Below are 24778 nucleotides of genomic sequence, written 5' to 3' on the forward strand. Positions count from 1 at the left end.
TCTCTCTCTCTCTCACACACTCTCTCGGCAACCTAGTCAGATCACATCATTCCTCTCCGAGTGGGCGGACCTCTTCTCCTCCCACCTGGCCTCGAGCACTCCACTCCTCCTCCTTGGAGACTAACATCCACCTGGATGCTTAATGTCCCTCCTCTGGATTGTTTCGTGACCTCTGCAACTCTCTTTCTATTCTCCCCTCTCACCGAACTCACTCTGCAGGGCACACTCTGGATGTTCGTTTCTTTATCTCCCTCGCTCCTGGAGTGATCACTTTCTCCTTTCCTCTCATCTCTCCCTCTCTACCCTTCAGCCGAGCCAACTCCAGCACTGCCACCTACCTTCTTAGTCATCCGACTCATGAAGCTGCTAGGCCATAAAGACTGCATATGGAAACTAATGCACAATAACCATATACTCTAGTGACACGACAGACATGAGGTTCGATTTCCGAACAAGTCTGATTTATTTCAAAGTATTCTCAGTCGGCCGACTGGGGTCTCAACGTGTGTACCCAGACCTCGCGAGACGCAAGAGAGCGAGCAACGCTCAAGCAACAATATATATACATAACATGCAATCTTTGAAGGCAATTCAATCCGCCCATAAATGTATCGTTCAGGCTAGGGTTCGGTGATTGACAATCATGAAAATTATGACACGTTCTGACAAGTCTCTATTCAGTCTAAATATAGTTATTCTAGCAATAGTAGCAGAGACCGCTTTCTGTTATGGGGAACACAAAGCTCTTAGTTCAGCAAGGATATCATGTTCGTAGGAGAGAAACATTCCTTAGCATGTTATCTATGTGTTTCGATTCATGAAACTAGGGCTCAGACAGTTCTGAAGCAGAAAATACCAGTCTCCGCAAAGGAGTACTGCTAAAAGAATATAATTCATGCTTTAACTGCCTTTTACTACAGCGTTTGCAAGAGAGGCCGGCACCTGGTCTGCTGATTAGATGCGGCTTCTGCTCGCCTTCAAGGACTTTGTGAGGGAGGAAAACAATGTATTTCTGTATCGTTTGACATTCCCGTCTGTGTTAGTCTTTCAGCATTCAGGCTCTGGCCTTGCAACGTGTGTGTGAGTTCGAAGCATAGAATACATTTTGCAAAGCGTTTTGACAGAAAGGAAAAAAGCTAATGGCTGACATTCCACAAAATGGACACCCTCTGGTTACACTTGACGATTTTGCGATGTTTTTCACATGATGCGATTGGTTTCTGGCCAACGTAATATGCATACTATACATACTATAGGGTCGTTTCTGGTCTAACAAAGCGTGTGTCAGTTGTTGCTTTCGCCGCCACTTTCTCTCCCCCTCCTCCTCCTTTTTCCGACTCGCATCCTGACACAGTCCTTTCCATGCGCCACTCTTCTATCTCTGATACTCTTGATGTTCTTGCCCCTGTCATTAGAATCCACTTGAAGCCTAAAGCCAAGTGCAACTCCTGGTCTGACTCTGACCTCATCACCCTTAAAAGGAAGTGCAGGGTGGCTGAGAGGAAATTGCTAGCTTCTTGAGCATCCTCTGACAAGCTGGCCTGCCGTTTGCTCCAAAGGCAATACCGGCTCTCTGTCTGCACTAAGAAGATAGCCCACATCTAGGCCTGCATCTATGCAGCATCTATAACAACTCGGCCCAACTCTTTAAAATCTGCAAGGAGCTGGCCAATCCTGCTGCAGTCTCTACCTCTCCTGTCCCCTCCCAGGCCCTCATCACGGACATGGCTTCTCTTTTCATCTCTAAAACCCAGGACATCCTGTCCACCCTCTTGTCCTCTCCCTCTACTTTATCCTCTTCATCCGGCCCCCATGTGGCCATCTCTCCTCCCTCTTTCTCTTCCTTTCCTCTGTTCTCCTGTGACGAGGTTTCTAGACAAGTCAGATCTATGAAAGTCTCGTCAAAACAGATTCTTCCCTGTTCAGGACCAGATTGACACCCTTGCTCCTGCCCTAGTTGACTTCTGCAACCACTCCTTTGCCACTGGAGCCCTCCCTTCCCCCTTGAAACACTCTTGAGCACCTTCTTCTCAAAAAACCCTCAGCCGACCCCCTCCTGCCCGGCTAACTATTGCCCCATCTCCATCACTCCTTTCCTGGGCAAACTCCTGGAAAAGCTGGCCATCTCCCAGCTTAATCTTCACACTGACTCTGTTGGTTGTCTCCATGACCATCAGTCTGGCTTCAGAGCAGCCAGAAGCATGGAAACTGCTCTCCTGAACATCTGTGTCTAACGTTGAATCCAATCTCCCCTCTGTCCTCATCTTACTCGATCTCTCTTCTGCCTTTGACATGGTCAACCAGGCCATCCAGCTCAATTGTCTCAGTGATAACCTGTGTATTGCCGATCAGGCCCTGGCCTGGCTGACCTCGTTCCTCAACCTTGAAAGACTTCCGGGGAGGGGTACAAATCAGGGGTATGTTCTGCTGAGGTGTAGAAGGAGCCCAAGGGGGAAGAGAGCAAGATAGCCAAGGAGGAGGCAGGGGGTTTGGGTAGGGGGGCAAGGAAGCCGAAGAAGCGAGAAAAGGGATATCAGAAGAAAGGAAATTAATGAAGCGCGGGAAGCGTCTATCAAAGAGGAGACGGTCGGCCTGGGAGCCTTGGACCAAGACGGTGCCATACAGGTAAACATTAATGATGACCTTAGAGGAGTAGAAGGGAGCCAGGAGGGCCTTCCCACCGGGTGCCACCATTAATGGGAGAAGAAGAGAAAGGAGAGAGCATAGAGACCATATGAAGAGTCCATAGGTTTGCCGAGGGAACGACAAAGAGGGTGTTGGGTGAGGGTTGTCTGGAGGAAGCACTGGTATAGGTCTCAGCGATAGGGAGACCTGGGTTGTAGACCAGAATGTCCTTTTTGAACTTCCTCCTACCAGACTTATTGCAGAGAGCAGGATAGTCGATAGAGAAGCAGTTTAGATAGAGAAGTATATAGTGGATCTTGCACATGTGGAGGGAAAATTAGACTTGTTGGTAACCTGTTCCCTGGTCATTAAATTCTTGTGCTTGCACTTGCTAAAAGGCTGCTACACATTAACACAATTGATTATTTCTAATTGTTAGAAATGAATTTACTTGGTTTTAAGTGTAATTTTATAAATGTGTAAATTGTAATGTGTAATTGTTCTAAGAGTATAGTGAAAGGTCACGCTTGACTATAAACACTAAATTAAAAAATAAAAGCTGAATACTGTGACTAATTATGCGGCACAAAAACGTGACCACCCCCTGCTCATGCACAGATTTTAAAATGTTCTTGGATGCTTTTAAGTCTACAGTCAGTCTGTTGAGGTTTGTGTTATAGGGACCCCAGCCTACAAACAAGTGCATCGGTTCTTCTGATGCAATCTCACTATAGATCAGGTGAGACCATCAGCTGAATATTGAGCACAGTACGTTTGCCTGTTGTCACCAAGTGCCTGTAGTGAATGGGCAAATCTTGTGTGGGAACCACCACTGGACAGAACAGGTATAGGAAGAGTGGTCTGTTCGCATGAAGTAGCTCTTGGGCCTCCTAAAAAGTCTTTGGATTCTACCTTAAGCTCACTTGGCCCTTTGGTTGTTCACTCATTCTCTGCTGGGACTCAGAAAAGGCACATAGTACTGCTACTGTAGGCCTTTCGTCCACTGGTGACTCACTCGATTTATGACAGGACCCTTCCATCTGCAACACTAGAAGAGAATGCATAGGTTGTGCACATTATATCCCTTCAATAGCTAATTTCCGCCCGCTGGGATTCTCTCTCTCTGAGAAACAAGAGGAAGTAGAATGAGAGCGGCTTGAAAAGGATATGGGAGACTAGCCGAGGCTTAGTGAGGCACCAGTAGAGGTGAACTTGTCTTGAGGAAAAGTTCAGAAAGTAAACTTTCAGGGCCAACTGCTGAAAAAAATCTTAAATATTTTAATTTCCTAGCATTTGAGCCCATAGTTTGGATTGATGCTTGCACTCCTCCATGATCTCTGCCTTTTAAATCACAACAAGATACACTTAGTGTTTGTACCTTTGCAGGTGAGAAGAAAAGCAAAGTTAAATCAAAGGACTTCTGCATTGCAATTGCCAGAGATGTCTGGATCAGAAGGCAGGGAGCATATCCAATCGCTGCCTGGTGCTTTGTACTAAATGGAAAAGTGGGTACCAGTCCACAACAGGCAGTTCATGCCACCCTACTTCAATTAAGAGGGCAGCTCCCTAATGAATAGAACTAAATCATATACTGTATGTTTGAACACCTTTAAAAACACATAAAAAATGAATTTGTGGATTCCGTACAAACACTGTACAGAATTTAATGTGCTACTTGTGAGTGTAGACATGACTGTTTTATAGAGCAAACACACAAAACTGCATTTAAGCATGTGCAAAAGGTCCCAATCTCCCCCACCCAGGTCTACAAACACAAGGCCTTGCTCATCATACCATTCTTGGGCAGACTCTGAATCACCTTCACTGCCGCCTGAAAGCGGGTCTCATGCATGGGCTCAGGGTCTGCCATTCCATCCGTGCACTGGGATGCCAGCTCCGAGACTGCTCCACCTCTAGAACCCTACGGGGAACATAGAGAGAGAGAGAAAAAGTGAATGGGACACCAAGTGCTGTTATAACCATGTAAAACTGGCGGTGTTATCTAAAGAGTAACATAACACACCAAGAGAGGGGGGGCCTAGATGCTAGACGGACAGTGCAATCACTGAAGGGGCAGCTAAGAATGGACGTGCACACATATAGAAGGATCAGTCAGCACCGGCACTGAAAGAGCTGAACAGATAGTGTTCATCCACTAGTAAGAGAAGAACAGCTAGGAGAGGTGGGAGGTTCAAAAACTATTCTAAATGAGTAGCAAAGAGGGAAGGATTTTGAAGTACAACTAGCAATGTCACTTAAGGAGCAGCTACAGGATTGGTAAAGCAATCATTAACAACTGTGAGAAACAGCTGAAGAAGACAGTGCCATCAAAGGGGACAGTGAAGGGGAAGATGGGAGATTTTAACATTGGCTCTGAAAGAGAACCAAGAGTGAAGAATGTGGAGGAAGTGAACAATGACGCGACTCAGGAGAACAGGACCGGGTGCCCTAGTATCTGTAACAGCAAATGATTAGAGCAATGATAGCAGCAGAACAAAAGGGAAGGATGCCTGGGTAAAAGGGAAGGGAATTGTCGCAATACATTTGGAGCAATAATATAAAAGCAAGTGGGAAAGTATTAGCAGGGACGCCAAGGATGGTCAAAACAGGTCAGCACTAACAATGGGGAAGCAGCAGACACGCTGATATAATTATCAGCAGAGTCACAGAAGGAGCAGAATGGGTTGCCTAGGGAGTCATCCTTAGTGACACTGGAGGAAAATGAAGAGGCGGATAGAGCCAACAGCGGTGGTGGTGCAAAGAGCAAATCAACAGCAACACAGGAGGAGTGTGGATGGCTGAGTGTTCCAATATTGGTATAAAGTATTGTGTACTGAAACAGAATTAGCAGAAATAGTTTGACTTGAATAAGGACTGCTACTGGGAAAATAAACAATAAAACACACTTTGATGAACAGCTTCTTGCTATCGTCAGTGGGGTTGTCTGGGTACTGGATGCGTTAGAAATGGATTTGGATTCCAAGATGGCGACCGCAAGGGGAAGACTTGTCTGAGCATCGCTTCGTCTCCCCCCTGGGCTGCACCACCAAGACTGACAAAGATGCGGATACGGAGCACCAGATAATATCATCCAAGAGGGTAGGCGCCGTAGAAAAGCTGTGGACACGGCCAGATCACACGAAGAACAGTGGGTTGGCGAAGGACAAAGGCGTACCAGAACACGTGAACAGAGGAGGAGCCTCAGTGCCCGCTTGAATTGCCAGAGAAATGTGGGGACCAGACCCCCCCCCTCAGGAACACCCTCGAGAGAGCAGCAAGCGAAGAGTGGGGACCGGCATAAGCAGAGCAACCTCCCCTCTCCAAAGGCAGGCGCATAGGGGAGAGCATACATACGTGCGCACGGGGTGAAAAAGCAATTCAATACGCCACAGCAACAGAATAACACAAACATGAGTTCCCATAAACGGAAAGTAAGGGCCACCCGCACTGGAAAGGAACGCCAGGCGGGTAGGCTCATTATCCCAGCGGAACCACACAAGCGCACAACAAAAGCACTCACCAGGCTGGACACACAGATAGGAGACTGATCAGAATAGCCCCTTAAAGGACACAGAGCGAAGCCAGGTGGGGACCAACTAATATTAGAGGATATCATAGAACGCACCAAAAGGAGCAGAACACCATACAGAGGCACATTTGTAAAAAAACATGGGGGAAACAAGCACAGGCTGCAGCGCAGACCCCAACAACCAAGAAAAGACCCAAGTCTGGTACAGCTGTGGGGTATAGACCACACATCACACGCCAAAGGAAAGAGTCAAACAGAACTTAGGGAACAGACGGCCAGCGACGCACCACGAACAGAAATGGCCACAAAAGAGGACATGAAGTCCTGGTTTGGGGAATTCCAAGCACAGTTTATGGCTACGGTGCAAACCCAATTCGAAACAATGAAGAATGAAATGAAGCAAGCAATTCAAGAAATAAAGACAGATGTGGAGAACATAAGAGAAAGAATGGATACTCTGGAAAAAATGTGCAAAACATCGAGGAGGAAGCACAACAGAATGCAGACACACAGGAGCATTGGGTCCGCCTGGCCCATAACCTGGAACTCCAATGTGAGGACTTAGAAAACCGCTCCCGGAGGTCAAACATTAGACTAAAGAACATGGTGGAATCTGTTGAGGACAAAGACCTAAAGGGGGCGGTCTAGCAAGTCTTCAAAGACATCATCGCCTTAGAAGACGACACAACCATCCCAATAGACAGAATACATCATGTTGGTCCAGGCAGATTGGGTGAACCGGGCACTTGCCCCCACAACGTCCTGGCAGCACCGACGTCTTACACCTAAAAAGAGGAACTCCTTCAAAGAGCGAGAAGCATGGACCACATCCGGATGAATGGAGTAGATATCCATCTGTATCAGGATCTAGCGCAGTCGATGCTACAGAAACGGCGAGAGATGGGTCTGGTAGTAAAAGAACTAGTAGCAAAGCAAATTCAGTATAAATGGACCTTCCCCTTCGGACTGCTCTTCACATGGGAAGGGAAACAACAAAGGATAACCACATGTGAAGAAGGGATCCAGATCTTAAACTTACAGGACCGAGAAGAAGAACAGAGAAACCAAAGGGAAGGCACGCCACCGCAGAGAACACCATGGGGGTGGAAAACCATTAACAGGAGCCCCCGGAGACCAAGCAAAAAGGACTGAACCCACACGCACCACATAGGCACCCTGTCGGCCGGTCGGATACTCAACACCTCCATAGGATAATCACAGAGTGAGTCACAAAACCCACCGAGAGTGGTATCCAACATTCAGGTGACAGCTGGGGGGGTGGGGGGGGAGGAGGGACCAACTCTGAGTCATTGGAGAAATCCACGCAGGGTTTAGGTCCTCCCCTGAAAATCCACGCGGATTTAGGTCCCCCCCCCGCAAAGCTTTTCCTGAGTGTACCGAGGGCATGACGCAATGCGCTCTACGCCCGAGCGATCATAGGTCTCAGAGCCCTCCTCAGGGAAGTTATGGGTGCGAGGGAGGAAGTTATGGGTGGGAGGGAGGAAGTTATGCAAGATGGGGGTTGCAAATCGGGGGCGGGGCTACTGGTGGAGGAGGGGAGTACCCTCGGGAGGGCAAGAACACAGACCAACAAAAAGACGAGGAAGGCAAGGGAAGAGCTAAAAACAAAATAATAAAAAATAATAATAAAAAGAAAAAGATGAAAGGGTTAAATGTCCTGAGGGTTTTTTTATTTATTTATTTTTTTAAACTTTCTTTATTGAAATTTTGTCAACACGGTTAAACTTAACACAACAAGACCATGCACCGGTCTACTATCGCCGATGCCCCCTCCCCCTTGTGTCCCTTGCCCCCAGCCGCCACTTCTTGTTTTTGCCTGCGCTCTGCCAGGCGGAAAGTGGGTTTGCTGGCAGATAGGAGCTCGAGTGGTGTGTTGCATCTGATGCCATTGGTGCGGTCTCTGGTGATCCACTCCGGTTTTGGGTTATGGACAGACTCTGCGACAGTATTTCTTCTTCTGTTGTCAATAAATATGATATATACAGGCCCCAGATGTCTGGGGGTCGGGCATGGAGGGGCACTGTCCTAATATAGCTAGTTTCAACGTCTTGGCAGTATGGGACGTCCTGGAGCCATTGCTGAATGGTTGGTGGGGGTCCTCTTCCCCCAGTTGCAGGCTATCCGGCTGCGTGCTAGTACAAGCAATAGGTTCGCTAGTCGTCTGGTGTGTTCCGGCAATCAGTTCGTTAGGCTCAACAAGGTCAATCATCTTTGGGCACCAACAGACACCCACCTCATCGATGAACACTATGTATACAACGTATGCCATCTGGAGGAAAATAGATAAGCGAAGCAGTATCCAGTCCAGGTACTCCCCACTCCTCCCAGTGAGAAGTATACCAGAATCCCGATCACATCGGAAAAAGTCCTAAAGTTTAACGTTCAGGGATTGAACTCCCCGGTAAAAAGTAAAAAGATGGAACACCTCCTTCAAAAAGGGAAATTCAAAATCATAATGCTCCAGGAAACACACATAAAGGGGTAGGATAAAGGGAACCGACGATTGAGAGGCTATATTCAAATCATTCAAGCTAACGAACAAGAGAAGAGGGCGGTGTCCGGATAGCTTTCCATAACACCTTAAACATCAGAATTCACAATACATTGGCAGACAAGCATGGCAGGTACCTCTTTGTGAATACACAGATAGAGGGATACTCCCCGACGTTGGCGACAATATACGCCCCGAACTCAGGACAAGAGTGCTTCATTAGAGATGTCCTAGATAAGTTGGAACACTTCGCCATGGGGGAGGTGGTACTGGGCGGGGACTTCAAACTCGCGTGGAACCCGAGCATCAATAGATAGATGGGGGCAAGGACACAGGGAGCACCGTCGTGAGTCTTGAGGGCAAAGATGGGCACACTCGCACTAGAAGATGTGCGGAGGAAACTGAAGGGGCAACAAGCGGGATATACACACTTCTCTAGCGTCCACAACACCATGTCAAGAATAGACTACCTATTGGTTTCGACCGGGCTCCTGGGGAAGGTACAGCACATGGAAATCGGGGCGATTTCGTTATCAGACCATGCGCCACTTTGGGCGGAACTCTCCCTCATCCAACAGCAAACAGGACTTTGGAGGTGGAAGCTTCCAGGGAACATCTTACAAGACCCGGTCTTTGGAACAGTGGTCAGGGAGGGAATAGTGGAGTACTTCTCCAGGAATTATCAACCAGGAAATCCCAGGGAAACCCTTTGGGATGCCTTTAAGGAGGTAACCAGGGGACGCTTCATAGCACTCAAAGCAAAGAGGGACAAACAAATCCGCCAGTGGGAAACCGAACTGGAAAACAAGCTAACAGCGATCCAGAATGAAATAGTACTGAAGCAATCCACAAAGCTGAAGAAAGCCATGAAACATGTCCAGGGCCAACTAGATACCTTACGCTCTAAGACACTGGTACTACATCAAGGCAAATAAGGCAAACTCCTGGCTAGGCAACTAAAAGGGAAACGAGATAGTCAAACAGTGAAGAGTCTAATAAATAGGGTGGGACACATCATAACCCCCACAACAGACATAGGGAACACATTCAAAGACTTCTACCAAACCCTCAATGCATCAGTCCACCCCAATGGGAGGGCCCAAGAAACGTTCCTAAGCGCCACCTCCCTTCCGATGGTATCGGAAGAGGAAAAATGCTCCCTAGACAGGGACATAACAGAAGAAGAGGTGCAAAAAGCAATACGAGATCTACCCAAAAGCAAAGCCCCCGGGCCAGATGGCTACACCGCACAATTCTATTAAAAGTACTCAGACATACTCGCCCCCATCCTTACAGAACTCTTCAATAACTTCAAAGTAAAGGGCAACATAACCCCAGTCTATGAACAAGGCAAAGCTGCTAGTTTTCCATAAACCGGGGAAGAGCCCACAGCTTCCCTCCTCATATCGCCCGATTGCATTGATCAATATAGACGCCAAACTATACCCTAAAATACTGGCCACCGGGCTCTCGCTGGTCCTCCCGAAATTAATCAGGATCAGTCAGGATTTGTGCTGAATAGACAGACCCACGATAATAGAAGGAGGCTAATCCACCTAGTGGAGAAAATCAGGATCACCCAAACACCGGCAGCATTACTGGCACTCGACGCGGAGAAAGCGTTTGACCGCTTCGAGTGGTTGCTTCTATTCCGAATATTGGGGAAAATGGGGATAGGGGAACAATTTATCAATATGATACGGGCCAACTATATTGCACCTAGTGCACGTATAGCAGTGAACTGTGGGATATCGGACAGGGTTCTGATAGAAAGAGGTACAAAACAAGGGTGCCTATTCTCCCCACTCCTGTACGCAATCTTTTTGGAACCCCTGTTGGCACGTATACGGGACTCACAGACCATAACAGGCATAGAAATGGCAGGCAGCTCACATAAAATGGCCACATATGCAGATGATATGTTCGTGGCTATGGGAGACCCGGAGAGGACGCTGCCACTCCGCATACGGGAGAGAGAGGAATATGGAGCAATTTCAGGGTTGAAGATTAACAGACAAAAGTCAGAAATCCTTATTTTGACTGGTAACAGAGGGGCAATCACACAGCAGGCCTCAGCACTACAATTGAAAGTAGCAGATAAAGGGGTGAATTATCTGGGAATAACATTGACAGATAGGATAGAAAAACTCTATGCAGCAAACTACCCCCAACAATTGGAGAAGATCAGACAGGATTTAGTGAGATGGAACCCTCTGTCAATTTCGTGGTGGGGCCGGATCTCTGCAGTAAAAATGACAATCCTTGCCCGAGCCTTATATCTATTTCAGGCATTGCCGATAAGAATTCCCCCCATCACATTTCAAATCCCTGACCAAGTCGATAATGTCGTAATATTTGGGGAAAGAAGACCCCATGAGTGGCCAGAGCTGTCCCCACAGCCCCAAACTTAGGGGGATGTGCCCCCCCACATTTCAGGAAGTATTACGAAGCTGCCCAACTGTGGGTTCTGAAGGAATGGATTCCGGGTACCTCACGGAAGATTTGAGCCATACAAGACAAGGCAGTGGCCACGACCCCTCTCCGTCATTTGCTCTGGAAAGGAAAACAATACAGACATCCAAATCTCCAGATCAGTGAGGTGATGAGGGCAGCACTAGAAGTATGGGACAAAACCAAGAAAGCAGACCCTTGACGAAAGATCCAGCCCCCTGTATGCCAATGTTTAGAAACCCAGAATTCCCCCCCGGCTTGGTAAAAGGGGCGTACGAAAAATGGGAGGAAGCGGGATGTGACAAAATAGGAGACATGTACCAGGGCCATGAAATTAGATCCTACGAAGACTGTGTGGCGCAGTTGTACTTGACCCCGAAAGATAGATTTAAATATGAACAATTACGCCACTGGCTGCAATTCCCCAAGGATCACAGGGCAGCAACCAAGGAGCTGACCCCTTTCGAATCGTACCTCACAACACACAAGCACACAAAAAGGTTTGTCTCAGACATCTACATGTTTCTGATCACCCCGACGGAAGAGGTGAAATGGCAATACATGAGGAGGTGGGAAAAGACCCTCAGAGGCACTCGACCTATAGAACACTGAGAACAGCTGTGGGGGCAATTCCCAAGCACACAAGAGCCATCCACTCGAGGGAAATGTGGACTAAGGTTACAATGCAATGGCATTACACCCCAGAAAGACTTCATGAAATGTATAGAACACCTAACAAATGCTGGAGGGAATGCGGCAGAGCCAAAGACTGGAGGCATATATGGTGGGACTGCCCAATCATTCAACGCTTCTGGAGAGCCATCAAAAAGCAAATACAAGAGATGTTCCCAGCTGGGCTAGCGGAAGAGGTATGGATGTGCGTTCTCCGGGACCCCAGAGATAAACAGATGACCAAGATACAGAAACTGAACTTCATGGGCCTCCTAATAGCGGCATGGCTTGCAATAGCCCAAAAATGGAAACAGAGCACCCCGCCGTCGATATACGAATGACTAGAGAAAGTATGGTTGTTTCTTGCAATGGAACGAATAACGTACAACATCCAGGGGGACAAAAACAGATTCGGGACAGATTGGGGCTCAGTCCTCAATTAAGTCCAGAGTGATTACATGGAACAATGGTGTCCACACAAACTAAGGATACCAGACTTGTTTGATTAGAGCTACAAGATATTCACCTGAAACAAAAGAGAACTCTACGGAGATGCCTCCCGGAGGGGAAGGGGAGGGCGACCAGGGGCAAGGGGTATATTGGTTAATGTATTACTGTTTTCCATGGCTACTGGTATACTGCTAAAAACGCAATAAAAATAGGTTTTTAAAAAAAAATATGGATGTGGTGTAGCTTTAAGGGCCATGGGAAGAAGCAACAAAAAGAGAAAATGATACTGCAAGCCATGGCTCTAAAACCATCAGAGAAAGTGGGAGAATAAGCGCTTTGTGGGAAGCTCTTGGGGTGTACCACATACGCAGAAACATACCCTACCACGTTACTTTGGCTCTGCTGTGACCAATCATTTACCTTTTCCTTTGCACTTGAACGTTCTGAATGCTTACAAGGCCTAGCAGGACTGCCTCTCTCCATTGTTATCTTTGCCTTTCTTTCCCATGTTCCCTCCCTGCTGCCCTGTGCGCGCTTTGAAACACAATTTACTTGATGTATAAGCGCCTTACAAATGCACAATAAATAAATAAAATCAAACATTTACTTATCAAAAAGGTACCAGTAGAAGGAGGGGCAAAGACGAAAGAAAAAGCACGAGCATGTACAACATGGACACCAATGACGTTGGCAAAATCTGGTCATCAACATTGTTTCTAAACTATTATACTAATACTAAAATTGACACTCGGAGCCGCACAAAACACTGAGCCGTTTGTTAGCATAGTAGATGTTTTAATCAATGTATAAATAAACTAGAATTGAAAAACAATTTTGATAAACGGACTACAAAAAGTGAACTTTTAATTGTTTCAGAAAAGTGACAAACTTAATTTAAACTTTGGGCCAACGACACAGACGAGGTCGGACTTTCGTTGATACCTTAGAGATCAAGTAGAACATGACCATGCAAACTCTGAGGCATCGATTGTGGAGGCAGCTGCTGTGGTCACATAAAGCAACTCCGGTGGAGCTGATATACCTGTGTGAATATGTGCTAAATTTAATGCTTTCATGTCACTGTGTTGTTGCCAAGTTTTATTAAATAAAGTTTTTAAGAAAACAAAAAAAACTTAATTTAAACAAGTTTACTTGTTTACTACTTTGGAATTCCGATAGACCGTGTCCAGGAATTTCAGAGCATTACCGACTGTGGCGAATCAGAAGAAGGAGTCAGACGCAGCGAGGACATTTCAAATGGTTCTTTATTAAATAAAATAATAAAAGGTCTATCTATCCCTATCGCCAAGGGGATTGTCCCTCACTAATAAACTAAAACTACGTGTGCTCGTCAGTTGTCCAAAAAAACAAAGATATGTCCTCTGTTCAAAGTATTTCTGGCCCTGCCACTATAGAAAAAGAACAAAGTTCAGAGCACTGTGCTTATGGTTAAGCCTTCCCTTGGCTGAACTCAGTGGGCTTCTTCTCATGCTAGTGTTCTTAGTTCCAATAAAAAAGGGGTTTATTTAAAGTCAAACAACATTCCTTGATCCTCCTTGCATGCTCCTTAAGAGATCATGTAATTCGTGGTATACATTTAAGGTCTTAAAAACTTTACACATAGGGATCCTTCTCATTTCCTTTCCCAATTCCTTTCTTGTGGTTTCTTCTGTTATAGGTGGAATCCTCGAGATATTCTGCTAATTAAGCTCCCAGTGGCCCTCATCAATATTCACACGGTTTTCTTCGGGCTCCCGTAACCCATTTTCATAGTTACTTAATTTGTGTCCAGTTGCCTCCGCCTTCCCTGTACCACCTTGCTACCTTCTTCAGCTTTGGGCTGTGTGATGAATCCTATGGATCCCTCACTGTACCCCTGCCTAAAGTCTCCTCCCAGGTGGCCAAGGAAATGCAGACGCTGCCTAATCCTGACCTTGGGGGTGGTGTACCGTGGGAGGATCACCTGGGAGGAGACAGCACCCAGGGAGGTGAAGGGATCCCCAGGGATGAGACACAGTATCCCCCTTTTAAAACTGAATCATTTTTCATCTATACCAAAACATACAATGGCCTATTGTCATTATAATATGCATGATTCCCATATTAAGTTTAGAAACATGGGCGAACGAGATGCAACATCTTTTAATATCCCGGAGGAAGCCGTTATCCCCGATATAGTTAAACATCGCTCATAATACCAAAGATATCGAGAGAAGAACCCTATAAATGATGGCATAAGTGAACAGCCTTTCCCTACTGCCATAGAACATGAAATACTTTTTAAAATCTGTAAACAAAACAGTTCTAAAGTCAAGAATAGTGAATAACTAGTAAGAACTGAACTCCAAGTCCCATAAACCCAAGAACACTGGGATGAAGAAGAGGGCTGAAGAGCAGTGCAGGCCTGAAAGTCAGGTAATTAGGCTTAACAGCCCACACCTGAAGGAGGCGGAGAGGCTTAAAAAGCTCCCTCAGGTACAGGCAAGGAGTAGTCATGTTTGCAGAAGTAGTAGCAGTTGTAGCAGCAGAAGTACTTGCTGGGGGAGAGGAGGTGGCAGAAGCAAACATGTTGTTGGCTAAATCCACAGAAGTGGGATGAAAGAAGGTACGCTGGGATTTACAATCGATTTATTCCAGTTTCCAATCCCGAGTTGCTCCTTTTACCCCAATGTCTGGAGTGCAGAGGTTGCGCAGTGGAAAGCGTGCAGAAGATTGTGCCTGGAGGCTGGCGTGCTGCAGGGGGTTGTGGCGACCCAAAATCTGTGCCTCGTAGTGGAACCGAATGCAGCTTGCAGAGAGGAGCATGCCCGGTCAAGAAAACACCTGGAGTAGAAGCCCTGCAGCCTGTGACAGAGGCAGAGGAGCCATTGAGTGTTGCTGCGTGTTCCCAAGCACTCAGGCAGTGCAGTCGGGTAACTGTAACCAGTTACCTTTCACTCGCAAAAGAGTGAAACTGAATAAAGCTGACCAGAGCATGTCAGACAAGGGAGTGCAACAAATGTAGCACTTGTATATAAGCGCGTATGATATATAAGGAGGTTTAAACCTTGTACATTCTTAAAACAGCATTTACAACATCAATAGCGGTCGTGTGTGCTTAAAAGTGACTAACACAAAGACCAAGCCTCGGTAAAGACCTGACAACATTGTATCTTGTAAAGACCAAGAATTAAACCTCTATACATTGAGCACGAAAGAACAAGCATTACCTTAAGTTAAGAGTTGAACAAGCATTGCCCTCAGCCAAAAGAGACTGAAATAACAGTTCCTTTGGGAATAAACATTACTACCAGAGTAAAAGGGGGACGATATAACATTTGTAAAGGTGAAGCTTGTACATGAATAACTGTGGTCTAGAAGAACCAGATAATGGTCAGGAACTTGCACTGTTAATACCAATAGAAGTTGGATGATTGAAAGTACATGTTTAGTTGATTAAAAGACAATTGTTAAAAAGGTGGCCCTAGAAGGAAGGTGGTGTTAAAAGGAGACAAAGAGTGGATCGCTGTTTAGCAGCAAAGAAAATGGCGGCCTGACTGAGCCCTTGCCATGGCAAAATCCTGAATGATGATATAATATGCTTGAGTGGAATTGCTTACTGAACTTTCTAACTGTGCAGATATAATTGTCGACTTGGAGAAGCAGCTAACTGAGTTTGGTATCCAACGGCGAGCTGTGGAGAGAAATCCAGTCTCCTGGGGATCTGAGGGACAGCCAGGAGAGACGGTGAAATCCTTACTGGAGCCCAACGCCAGAGGGGCCTGTGTGGGGGAGGAGCACCGTAGCCAACAGATCCAAGTGAACTGAGGCACCCCTTCACCCCCAGGAAGCTGCACAGAGATACATGTAAAAGCGTGGTACCGGTATGAAAAAAGCATAAGAGAGATGGCAGTGGCCACGGATGGCGTGTGTATATTTGTAGACTATGCGGAACAGCACCACCAGAGTGGCTCATAACTGAGCGTTGGCACTGGCGACGCTCCTAGCCGTACATATCTTGGACCTTAACCCTGGATAACACACCTATCCGTAGGACCGTTCCTTGGCACCCTCTGCGTCATAGCATTCCGGAAAGCAGAGGCGGCATGACCCCGGAGACTGCACCGGGTGAGGTTTGGAGCTCCGTCACACGGAATACCATCTATCGGAGGGAGAGACTGCGAGGCCGGTGCAGTCCACCCCCAATCCAATGGAAACCCTATCCATAAGGGCCCAGCTGTAGGAAGGAAAGTACATGATGGAATGTGGTGTGGGGGCCGAAAAACCTTGCATAGCAGGCGGCCAAGACGAATAATACTTGGCGCACCTTTACCCTAAGACACTTCCTAGGCCACCAACGCCATTCACAGTTCCGAACCACCAGTGTCCACTTTTATCTGCACAAAGGCACCCGAGGTCCAGGCAAATTAAGGGTGCTCCTGCACCATTAAGTGAAGATATACCATTTTAGTTGGTCTCTTTAAGCTAGACAGGTGTACCGCCTGAGCTGTGAAGTGTAAAATACGAAACGAGCTGACCTTGCACCTAGCATCTTTATGAGCGACTACTGCAGCCAGGGACACCTTATATGAACTGGAGTATGGCTGGGCGCTGCAGTGCTCGAGTGCGAAGCTCGGTGGATGATGGGCGCAGGTGTGAAGAGGTGGTTGAGGACTCTCACGTGGCTAAATAGGTACTCTGAACCCAGAGCAACAACATACTAAGGGCATTGATACGGGCAGGCACAGGTGGTGTGACTTGTTCACCCCAAATAGAATTGGGCTGAGCAGCGAAATGATCAACACCATATAGGCGAAGGGGAGATCCCGTGGGCAAACCCTTGAATCCTTTTTCAGCCCTGCGCTGTTGTGTGCTACCTCAACTGTGCAAAAGAGTAAGACCACACGTGGTTGCCTAATGCGTGGTCTACCTCGGGTCAGGTTACACTGTGGATGTAACCTGAACTGGAATGAACTCTTAACGCGTTGGGCTATTTGTTAATAAATCATAGTTCAATTTTACCTTCACTGTCTAATTGAATATTTTGTGATTATTTGTACTGCAAGATTTGCTAAACTTTACTAAAGGTCACTGATATTACATGTGTTAACGCAGCCAGTCCTGTCTCTTGTGGTAACAAGAAAGCAGATCATTGGTTTTAGAAATACCAGAAAGCTGAGGCCATTTATAGTGTGCAGGGGGACGCAGGTTTCCTATTCTGGAAACTCCTTTCTACATTGTATTCTTTCCAGCCTAGATGCCAAGGCTGAGTCTTTCTCCCCCGCACCACACATCCCCCATATAAAACTATACCATAATAGCCCTACACTATCTTTTTTGAATTTAGGAAAACACCTCGAACGAGGTGTGCTTAGTGCCTCGTTATCTTGTCTCAAGCACTGCGCACAAACAGCTGCTTGTAAGCAGAGAACTAGCAAAACCCCTTTCAATTGAACCGTGGTAAATAAGGGACAGCGGGAGGTACAAAATGACTAAGGGAGCCGGGAAGAAACATGGTCCGATGGACTAATTCACCAGCAACTATGTACCAGTCGCCGGGCCAGTAGTCCTGGAGCAGGGTGGGGGCTCTGGCATCTCAACCGGGGAGACTTGTGATGACCAACTGCTGATGGCAATGCAAAGTGGCTTCTTGTCCGTCAACGTCAAACAGGATGACTTTGTGGCAACCATTGGATCCCTAAAATCCAAACTCGAAAAGGAAAGGGGCCGTATTAATGACACTGAGACCAGGACAAGTGAAGCGGAGGACAGGGTGAGCCAACATGACGGGATATTGCAACATCGAAGGCGGAGCTCATGAAGACCCAAGGAAAATGCAACTACCTTGAATCACATTCGAAGCGGAACAATGCACGCATTGTTGGAGTGCCCAAGGCAGCAAGCAAAGGACCTATGGAACCGCTCATCGAAGGCCTATTTAAAACTTTGTTTGGCACAGATCAGTTTATACACTTCTTTAGTTGAGCAAGCACACCGGACTTCGGCCCTGGTTCCTAGACCTGGTGCTCCTCCACACACATCATCGCAATAATGCTTAATTATAGAGACTGAAACCTCATTCTGAAACTGTAGAGAGAACAAGGGCCGCTCTGCTATGAAGCCAACAACATTCACATTCACACTGACTTTGCGGCTGCAGTCCAGACCCTGAGGAGATCGTACGACCCAGTGAAAAGATTGAGGGCTAGACACGTCCCATATGCCCTAATGTTTCCCGCAAAACTATGCATCCAGCATGGGGGAAGAGTGCATTTTTTCAAAAATCCAGAGGACGTTACAGCTTATGTTGAGGCATTGATCCCACTGCCGGCAACGGAGCGAGAGGGAAGAGTCAAATCGAGACCCCAGAGAAGATGCCATACCGAATGGCATGGAGGATTGACCAGGAAGTTTTGCTTTGGTTTTGTTAAACACTGATATGCAGGTACGAGAAATTGTGAAAATGTAGCCAGGTTAAGTAGCCACCTGGCCGGCCCACAGACGTTGGGACTGCTCACAGCACATCCCAGGAAATGTTCATGATTACACAAGGGTGACATCACCAAGTTGGGGCGGATGGTGAGGGTGGGGGTTGAAAAGGGAAGTTTGAGACATGTCGAACCCTTAGGGGGTAATGCCGGCTCGTGATCGAGTCATTAAATCACGTGATTATTATAATCACGTAAAGGATCCCCGGTGGGTAGTGCCCCCTTTCCTGCATAGCTATTAGCAGTAGCTGTAGCGCGTGTAAGAAAACACAGCTCCTAGGTGTGAGACGGTCTTACCTGCGGCAGCTTCCTTCGTGGCAGAGCTGTGTCCGCGGTAGTGTTTCTGGATATGCACATGCGTGTGTCTTAGATGTATGCGCGTCGCTCGTAACTAAGCGACCTAAGACTGGACTGCTGATGTGTCTGGGAATAGTGCTGCAGTCCAATGGTAGTGCAGGTTTTTCGCTGCCGCAGGTAAGACCGTCTCCCACCTAGGAGTAGTGTTTCCTTACACGCGCTACAACTACTGCTAATAGCTATGCAGGAAAGGGGGCACTACCCACCGGGGTTCCATTACGTGATTATAATAACCACATTCAAAGTCACGACCTGTACTAACCTTCACAGCAAAAAACCTTATTGCAATTTGTTAGGCATATGAATACTTAATATGATTGCATTTGTACAAACTCCCATAACACATGGGGTTGAAAAGGGCTATATATGTACAACAGCCTAAATAGGCCTTTTTAACAATTTACTAGACAAGTGGTGTGTGAACAAGGTTGGTGCTCTCCAATTCAAGTATAGATCAAATGTTATGAACGATCCATTTGTGCGGCATTACACTACCGGCAAGTGCCAGACAGGTGGGGTAGCCTTTGTCCCTATGTTAAAAGTATTGCTCTGTACCCTCATGACATAGGCCCTCCGTTTCAAAAAAGAGGGCCACACACCCCCTATATATTATAGACGGGCAAGTGATGGGACAGCTGGGGTTGGTCGACGTATGGAGGGACGAACATCCGAGGGCAGCCGAATATACATATTACTCTACAGCCCATGATGCTATGTCACGGATTGATTTTTGACTGCTCAGCAGAATTTAACCCCCCACTTTGTCTGCTCACTGACCTGTGGTGAAGTCACTGGGATGCGGTGGCTTGCCGTGTCCTCGACCCCTGTGGACTATGCCACGGACCATGTTAATGGACGGTTCGTTGGTAGAGGATTTACAGGAGAAATCATTTTTTTTTTTTTATGAATGAGGGCTCAGTACCTAGATATGCACAGATATGGGAAACTTAAGGTCTGATTGCAGGGCACAATGTTTTCGGCCACGACTAGGATACTGAAGGCTACCAGGCAGGAGCTAAAGGAAACGGAATGCGAATTGCGCTGGTTAAAAAACAAATATGGCATAACTGCAGATCAGGCGCTCTTGGGGGTAATTAAGAGTAACTTGTTAAAGCGAGAGGTACACTATATGGTGAAACCTGCCCAGGCGCATCGATATGGAGAGGAAGATCGACCTAGACGTCTCTTAGCGGGAGTGGTTAGGGTCGAGAAAGGGGTGATGCCTATCACAGGAATTGAAGGGACAGCAGGAAGGTTCCCGATATCCACTGAGGAGATTAAAGATGCGTTTCTGAGATTACATAAGACACTCTACGCAAACGCAGACACCTGTACAGAGGAAGGGGTAGTTTTATTTAAAAATGATCACTCTGCCGGGGCTCCCAGCAGAGGCACGTGTGGCACTGGATGCTCCTATTACTGTCGAAGAAATAGCTGGTGCCATCACCTCGATATCTGCCAGTAAGGCCACCAGGCCCGACAGACTGGGCATCGAGTTGTACAAGACATACAGTGAGATCTTGACGCCACGGCAGCTTAAGGTTTGGGAAGAGTCATTGATGACTGGGCAACTCTCACACTCACTCATGGAGGCAGTTATTTCAGTGTTGCCAAAACCAGGTAGACAACCGGGCGAAGTCGCTTCCTATCGTCCATTGTCATTAATTAATACCAAGGCTACGATTTATGCCAAAGGGTTAGCAAACAGGCTTCTCCTGTACATGCCATATCTGGTACGCCCAGATCAATCAGGCTTTATTCCCAGAAGATCCACAGTCTTTAGTTTATGGCGTCTTTTTGATATAATGTCTCAAATTAACCTGCAGGCCCAGTAGCATCTCTTGATGCTGAAAAAGCTCTTGACTCAGAGTCCTGGAATTATTTATTTGGGGTACTCAAGCACTTTGGTATAGGGGAGCATTTTGTCAGGTATGTGAGTCTACTATACGCGAACAAGATAGCTAGAGTCCGAACAAGATAGCTAGAGTCCGAACGAACAGGGTTTTATCTCAAGCACTCGCACTAGCCTGTGGAACACAACAAGGCTGCCCCTTCTCACTGTTACTGTTTGCGCTCACGATAGAACCACTGGCCCGATTGATGAGGGAACCCCATGCAAATAGAGGGATACACATAGCTGAGCCCCCAGAGATTATTTCCATATATGCAGATTGCTAGGGAGAATTCTCATTTCTGTGCTAATTCCCTTCAACCTTTGAGACCCCCCAGCTCTTTTGCTGAACCTTAGGAGTTTTAAATTGTAACCCTGGAGGGAGCAAGACCCATTTCTCACTCTCCCATGTGTTTGGACCTGATTTGGATTATGTGTTTCCTCTGGTTATTGAGTTTGACAAACCCCAGAGGCATCTACTTTTTGTATGGTGACGCACAGCACCTTCGATGCAATGCCACAGAGAAATCCTTTAGAATTCTCTTAAGGTTTAAATACCTTTTCTTGTGAGAACTACTATTCCCAAGAATAGTAAAGTGAAATTGAATGTGCGTACCTTTTCTCTTTGTAGGTCCAGCACATCCCATCTTATGTGAACCCTGTTACCCTCACTACTTTAAATGGCTGCTGGTAGTGGTTTTATTTTCCTACCATTGTGCTTTTCTACCGCAGGCTGAATCCTCAGCTGCAGAATAGCACCCATGGGTGAGCATTTTGCGAAAAAGGCCCGGTCTTCTTTCTTGGCAATTTTGTGTTTGTGCGGTCTTTCTTGGGTTTGAATCTGCGCGCCAAACCAGGTTTGAGCCCTTTGTTCATTTTGCCTTTGGTGGGCATCAGTCCCGAAACCCGCCTCTGGCTCCAGTTTGTCTGGAAAGGCAGAATGTGTGGGAGGTTCCCAAAACTCCTGTCCTTTGTCTCTAGGAGTGCATGAATGCAACTAGTCCTGATTGGCTGGCTGGCTGTCCTTTCAGGAAAGCCACCCTGCTGTTTGAGTGACAGCTTAGGCTGTGCATGAATGGGAGAAGCCTGCTTAAAAAGGCAAGGGTTTTGGGACTAGAGTTGACCGCTGGGAGAAACACCCAACGAAGAAACCGTGAACAAAGCTTGCTGCATCCTCCTGGACCTTTGAAATGCCTGGTGAAGCCCTGCTGCTTTGCTGAAACTCCTTTTACTGATCGACAGGAGAAGCTCCGGAAGGGACGACTTCTTCCCTTGGGTTAGTAGGACCAACTAACTACAAGACAATCTCCACTGGACCATCCTCCCTGATTGGCTGTACTTCTTCGCTGTTGCAAGATCCGAGGGCCAGGAGTCGAGAAATCCGTAGTCTAGTGCAAGGTCTACAATCCGACCATAAACTCCAGGAGTCTCCTAACGACCCTCCAGAAGCAGAACGACCAGAGCTCGAGTCCCTCACCAGAGTGCAGGACCTAAGGAGTGAAGGAAGCCCAACCAGTGTTCGAGATCTGCGGTGGTGCTGTTTACCGTGCACTGAAACCGCAAAGTGCCTCTGACCCGAAAAGCCCATAGCTGCCGACGACCTCCAAACTGCTGTCGCAAAAGTCCTCTAGACGTCCTTCCTCTTGTCCCCACAACAGAGGCTCAGGAACCCAGCATCTGCATTGCTGTAACAGGACAGAATCAAGCTGGACCACTTTTCTTCAAACCAGAGGTACTGTTTAGACTTGGGGGTACTTACCTCTGTCTTTTTGAGCTGTGCTTTTCTCAGTTGAGATTTACATTGGCTTACCTTAGAGTTGAATCCAACTCTGATTTCACAAGTGTAACAGCTTCTGACCCTACAAGTGATTTCTATAGAACTCTCTAACTTTGTGTAAGACTTATTATCTAAGAAGTGACTCAGCTGCATAGGCTGCGCTCCAATTGACTTTGGCTGTCCTGCCTCCCCCTGCAGACTCTTCTAGTCCATTGACGTTGACATTTCTGTCCCTCATAGGTGGTAACTTGGTTTAGACTGCTATTGCTTGGAAAGACTTCTCTAGACTTCTTTGGAAGATTTAATTATACTCACATGCCCTGAGAACCCGTTTAAACTTTTTCCTTCCTTTAACCTTTGCGTATGCAACATCAGAATCTGGAAAGTATAACTAGTGATATATAAATGCCATTACTGTCCTTGTGAAAGATGTCACCTACCGGGTGTAGGAAGTGTATAAAAAGCCTCTCTAAAGAGTATCCACTAAACTTGTGCATTTGATTGTTACATATCTTGCCCTTAAAGAACGCCAATTTAAAACCTGATGTTAAATAAATAACCATTTATAACTGAAACCTTGAGTGTTAAGTGTTTCTTGGCTACTTACATTTGCAAACTCTGTTGCTACAGCTCTAAAGCTCACATTTACCCTTCTTGAGATAAGCCTGGCTGCTCAGTCACACTACCAACTTATGTAGTACAGGCCTATACCAAAAGGTGGGTTACCAAATACCAAGCAGATAAGTGTTGTGTAGTCTCACACAGTATTACTACACCAATTCTAACCGAACACAGATGACCCATTATTATATATGTACGGAATTTGTATTTATTTAAGTATTTAGTTTATTACATTTGTTACTCAACTAGACCCTTAGGTATCACAGCGAGGTTTCAGACAACTTACACAATGCATAACATGGTTGAAGCAAAATTAGGATGTCATTACAATCAAATGGTAGAAACAAAATATGAATTAAGACAGAGGTCATGACAGTATTTGCATTTGGCTAATTAAAGGACCAGTTTACTCAGGAGGAGGGGTGGCTAACTAATTGGTATTGGTTAAATAGCCACGTTTTCAGCATCTTTTTGATATTTGGGTTTAACAGTGTCCCATACACAGCGGACACTATACAAGATAATCACAAGACATACCTTAATGCCCAGGCAATTAAATTGGAGCTGTGGGCTAGATTGCAAATTTCCCCACATGGCAGATTATCCCTTTTGAAAATGGTGGTTGTGCCCAAACCTTTATACTATTTTACCACTTTTCCAATTTGGCCGGGGAGAGGTTTCTTTGCAAAACTTCGGTCCATGGCAGTGCAATTTGTCTGGGGGAACGGTGCACCCCAAATGAGTTGGGAAGGGCTGGCTGCACCCTATGAACAGGGGCGAGGGGTCCTAGTGGCTCCAGACTTGTTATTTGGCTGCGCGAAGCGCAATACAGAGGATTCTGGTACATACGAGACTCCGGTCCAGTGCATCGGGCGATGGAACAATATGGTCCAGCTCTGACAGACCTCGGAACAGTCATTTTGGACAAAAGGTATACAGATCCTTGCACATTTGAGCCAGTGAGCACAACAGTTCATGTATGGGCACAGGTGTTTAAACGCTTAGGAAACACAACTCCCTATAACAACAAGATCAGTCTTTCGAACTGCCCGTGTCTCCCTCCCACATATGACCCCGATATACAGGCATCCTGGAACCCGAACAAAACAATGGTACTGGGTTATCTGTTTCCAGGGGGAGATTTGTGATGCAAGAGAAATTCTCCGCAAAATTAGGGACGAACCCCGTTAAATTATTACACTTCCGAATAAGAGATGCAGTGCAACAGAGATGGCGTTCGTTCCATTAGGAACCAAAGTCATGCGAGTGTACAGATGTAGTAGCGCTGAATGGCACACCGAGGGGGCAAGTGTCGAGGCTATATAAAACTGTGCAGTCTGTCCACACATTATGGAATACAGCTAACCTTAAATGGGAAAGAGACTAAAAATGGCGTAGATGCTGCCTTCTAACGAAGGATGTCGCC

General features: G+C 46.6%; 1 protein-coding gene across 6 annotated transcripts in view; it reads right to left on the reverse strand.

The window, feature by feature from the left end:
- The window catches only part of ACBD5 (acyl-CoA binding domain containing 5), an 803722-nt gene that overhangs the window by 751343 nt on the left and 27601 nt on the right, over nucleotides 1-24778 (reverse strand). For 4 of the 6 annotated variants that reach the window (XM_069648118.1, XM_069648119.1, XM_069648117.1 and 1 more), the window contains exon 2: nucleotides 4420-4546. The exons of the other annotated variants lie outside the window; for them this stretch is intronic. In XM_069648118.1, the coding sequence (XP_069504219.1) occupies nucleotides 4420-4546 (127 nt within the window). The remainder of the gene's footprint in view (nucleotides 1-4419; nucleotides 4547-24778) is intronic. 6 annotated transcript variants of the gene reach the window in all.

The sequence above is a fragment of the Ambystoma mexicanum genome, chromosome 2q, assembly GCF_040938575.1.
Source record: "Ambystoma mexicanum isolate Mex_15411 chromosome 2q, UKY_AmexF1_1, whole genome shotgun sequence".
NCBI lineage: Eukaryota > Metazoa > Chordata > Amphibia > Caudata > Ambystomatidae > Ambystoma > Ambystoma mexicanum.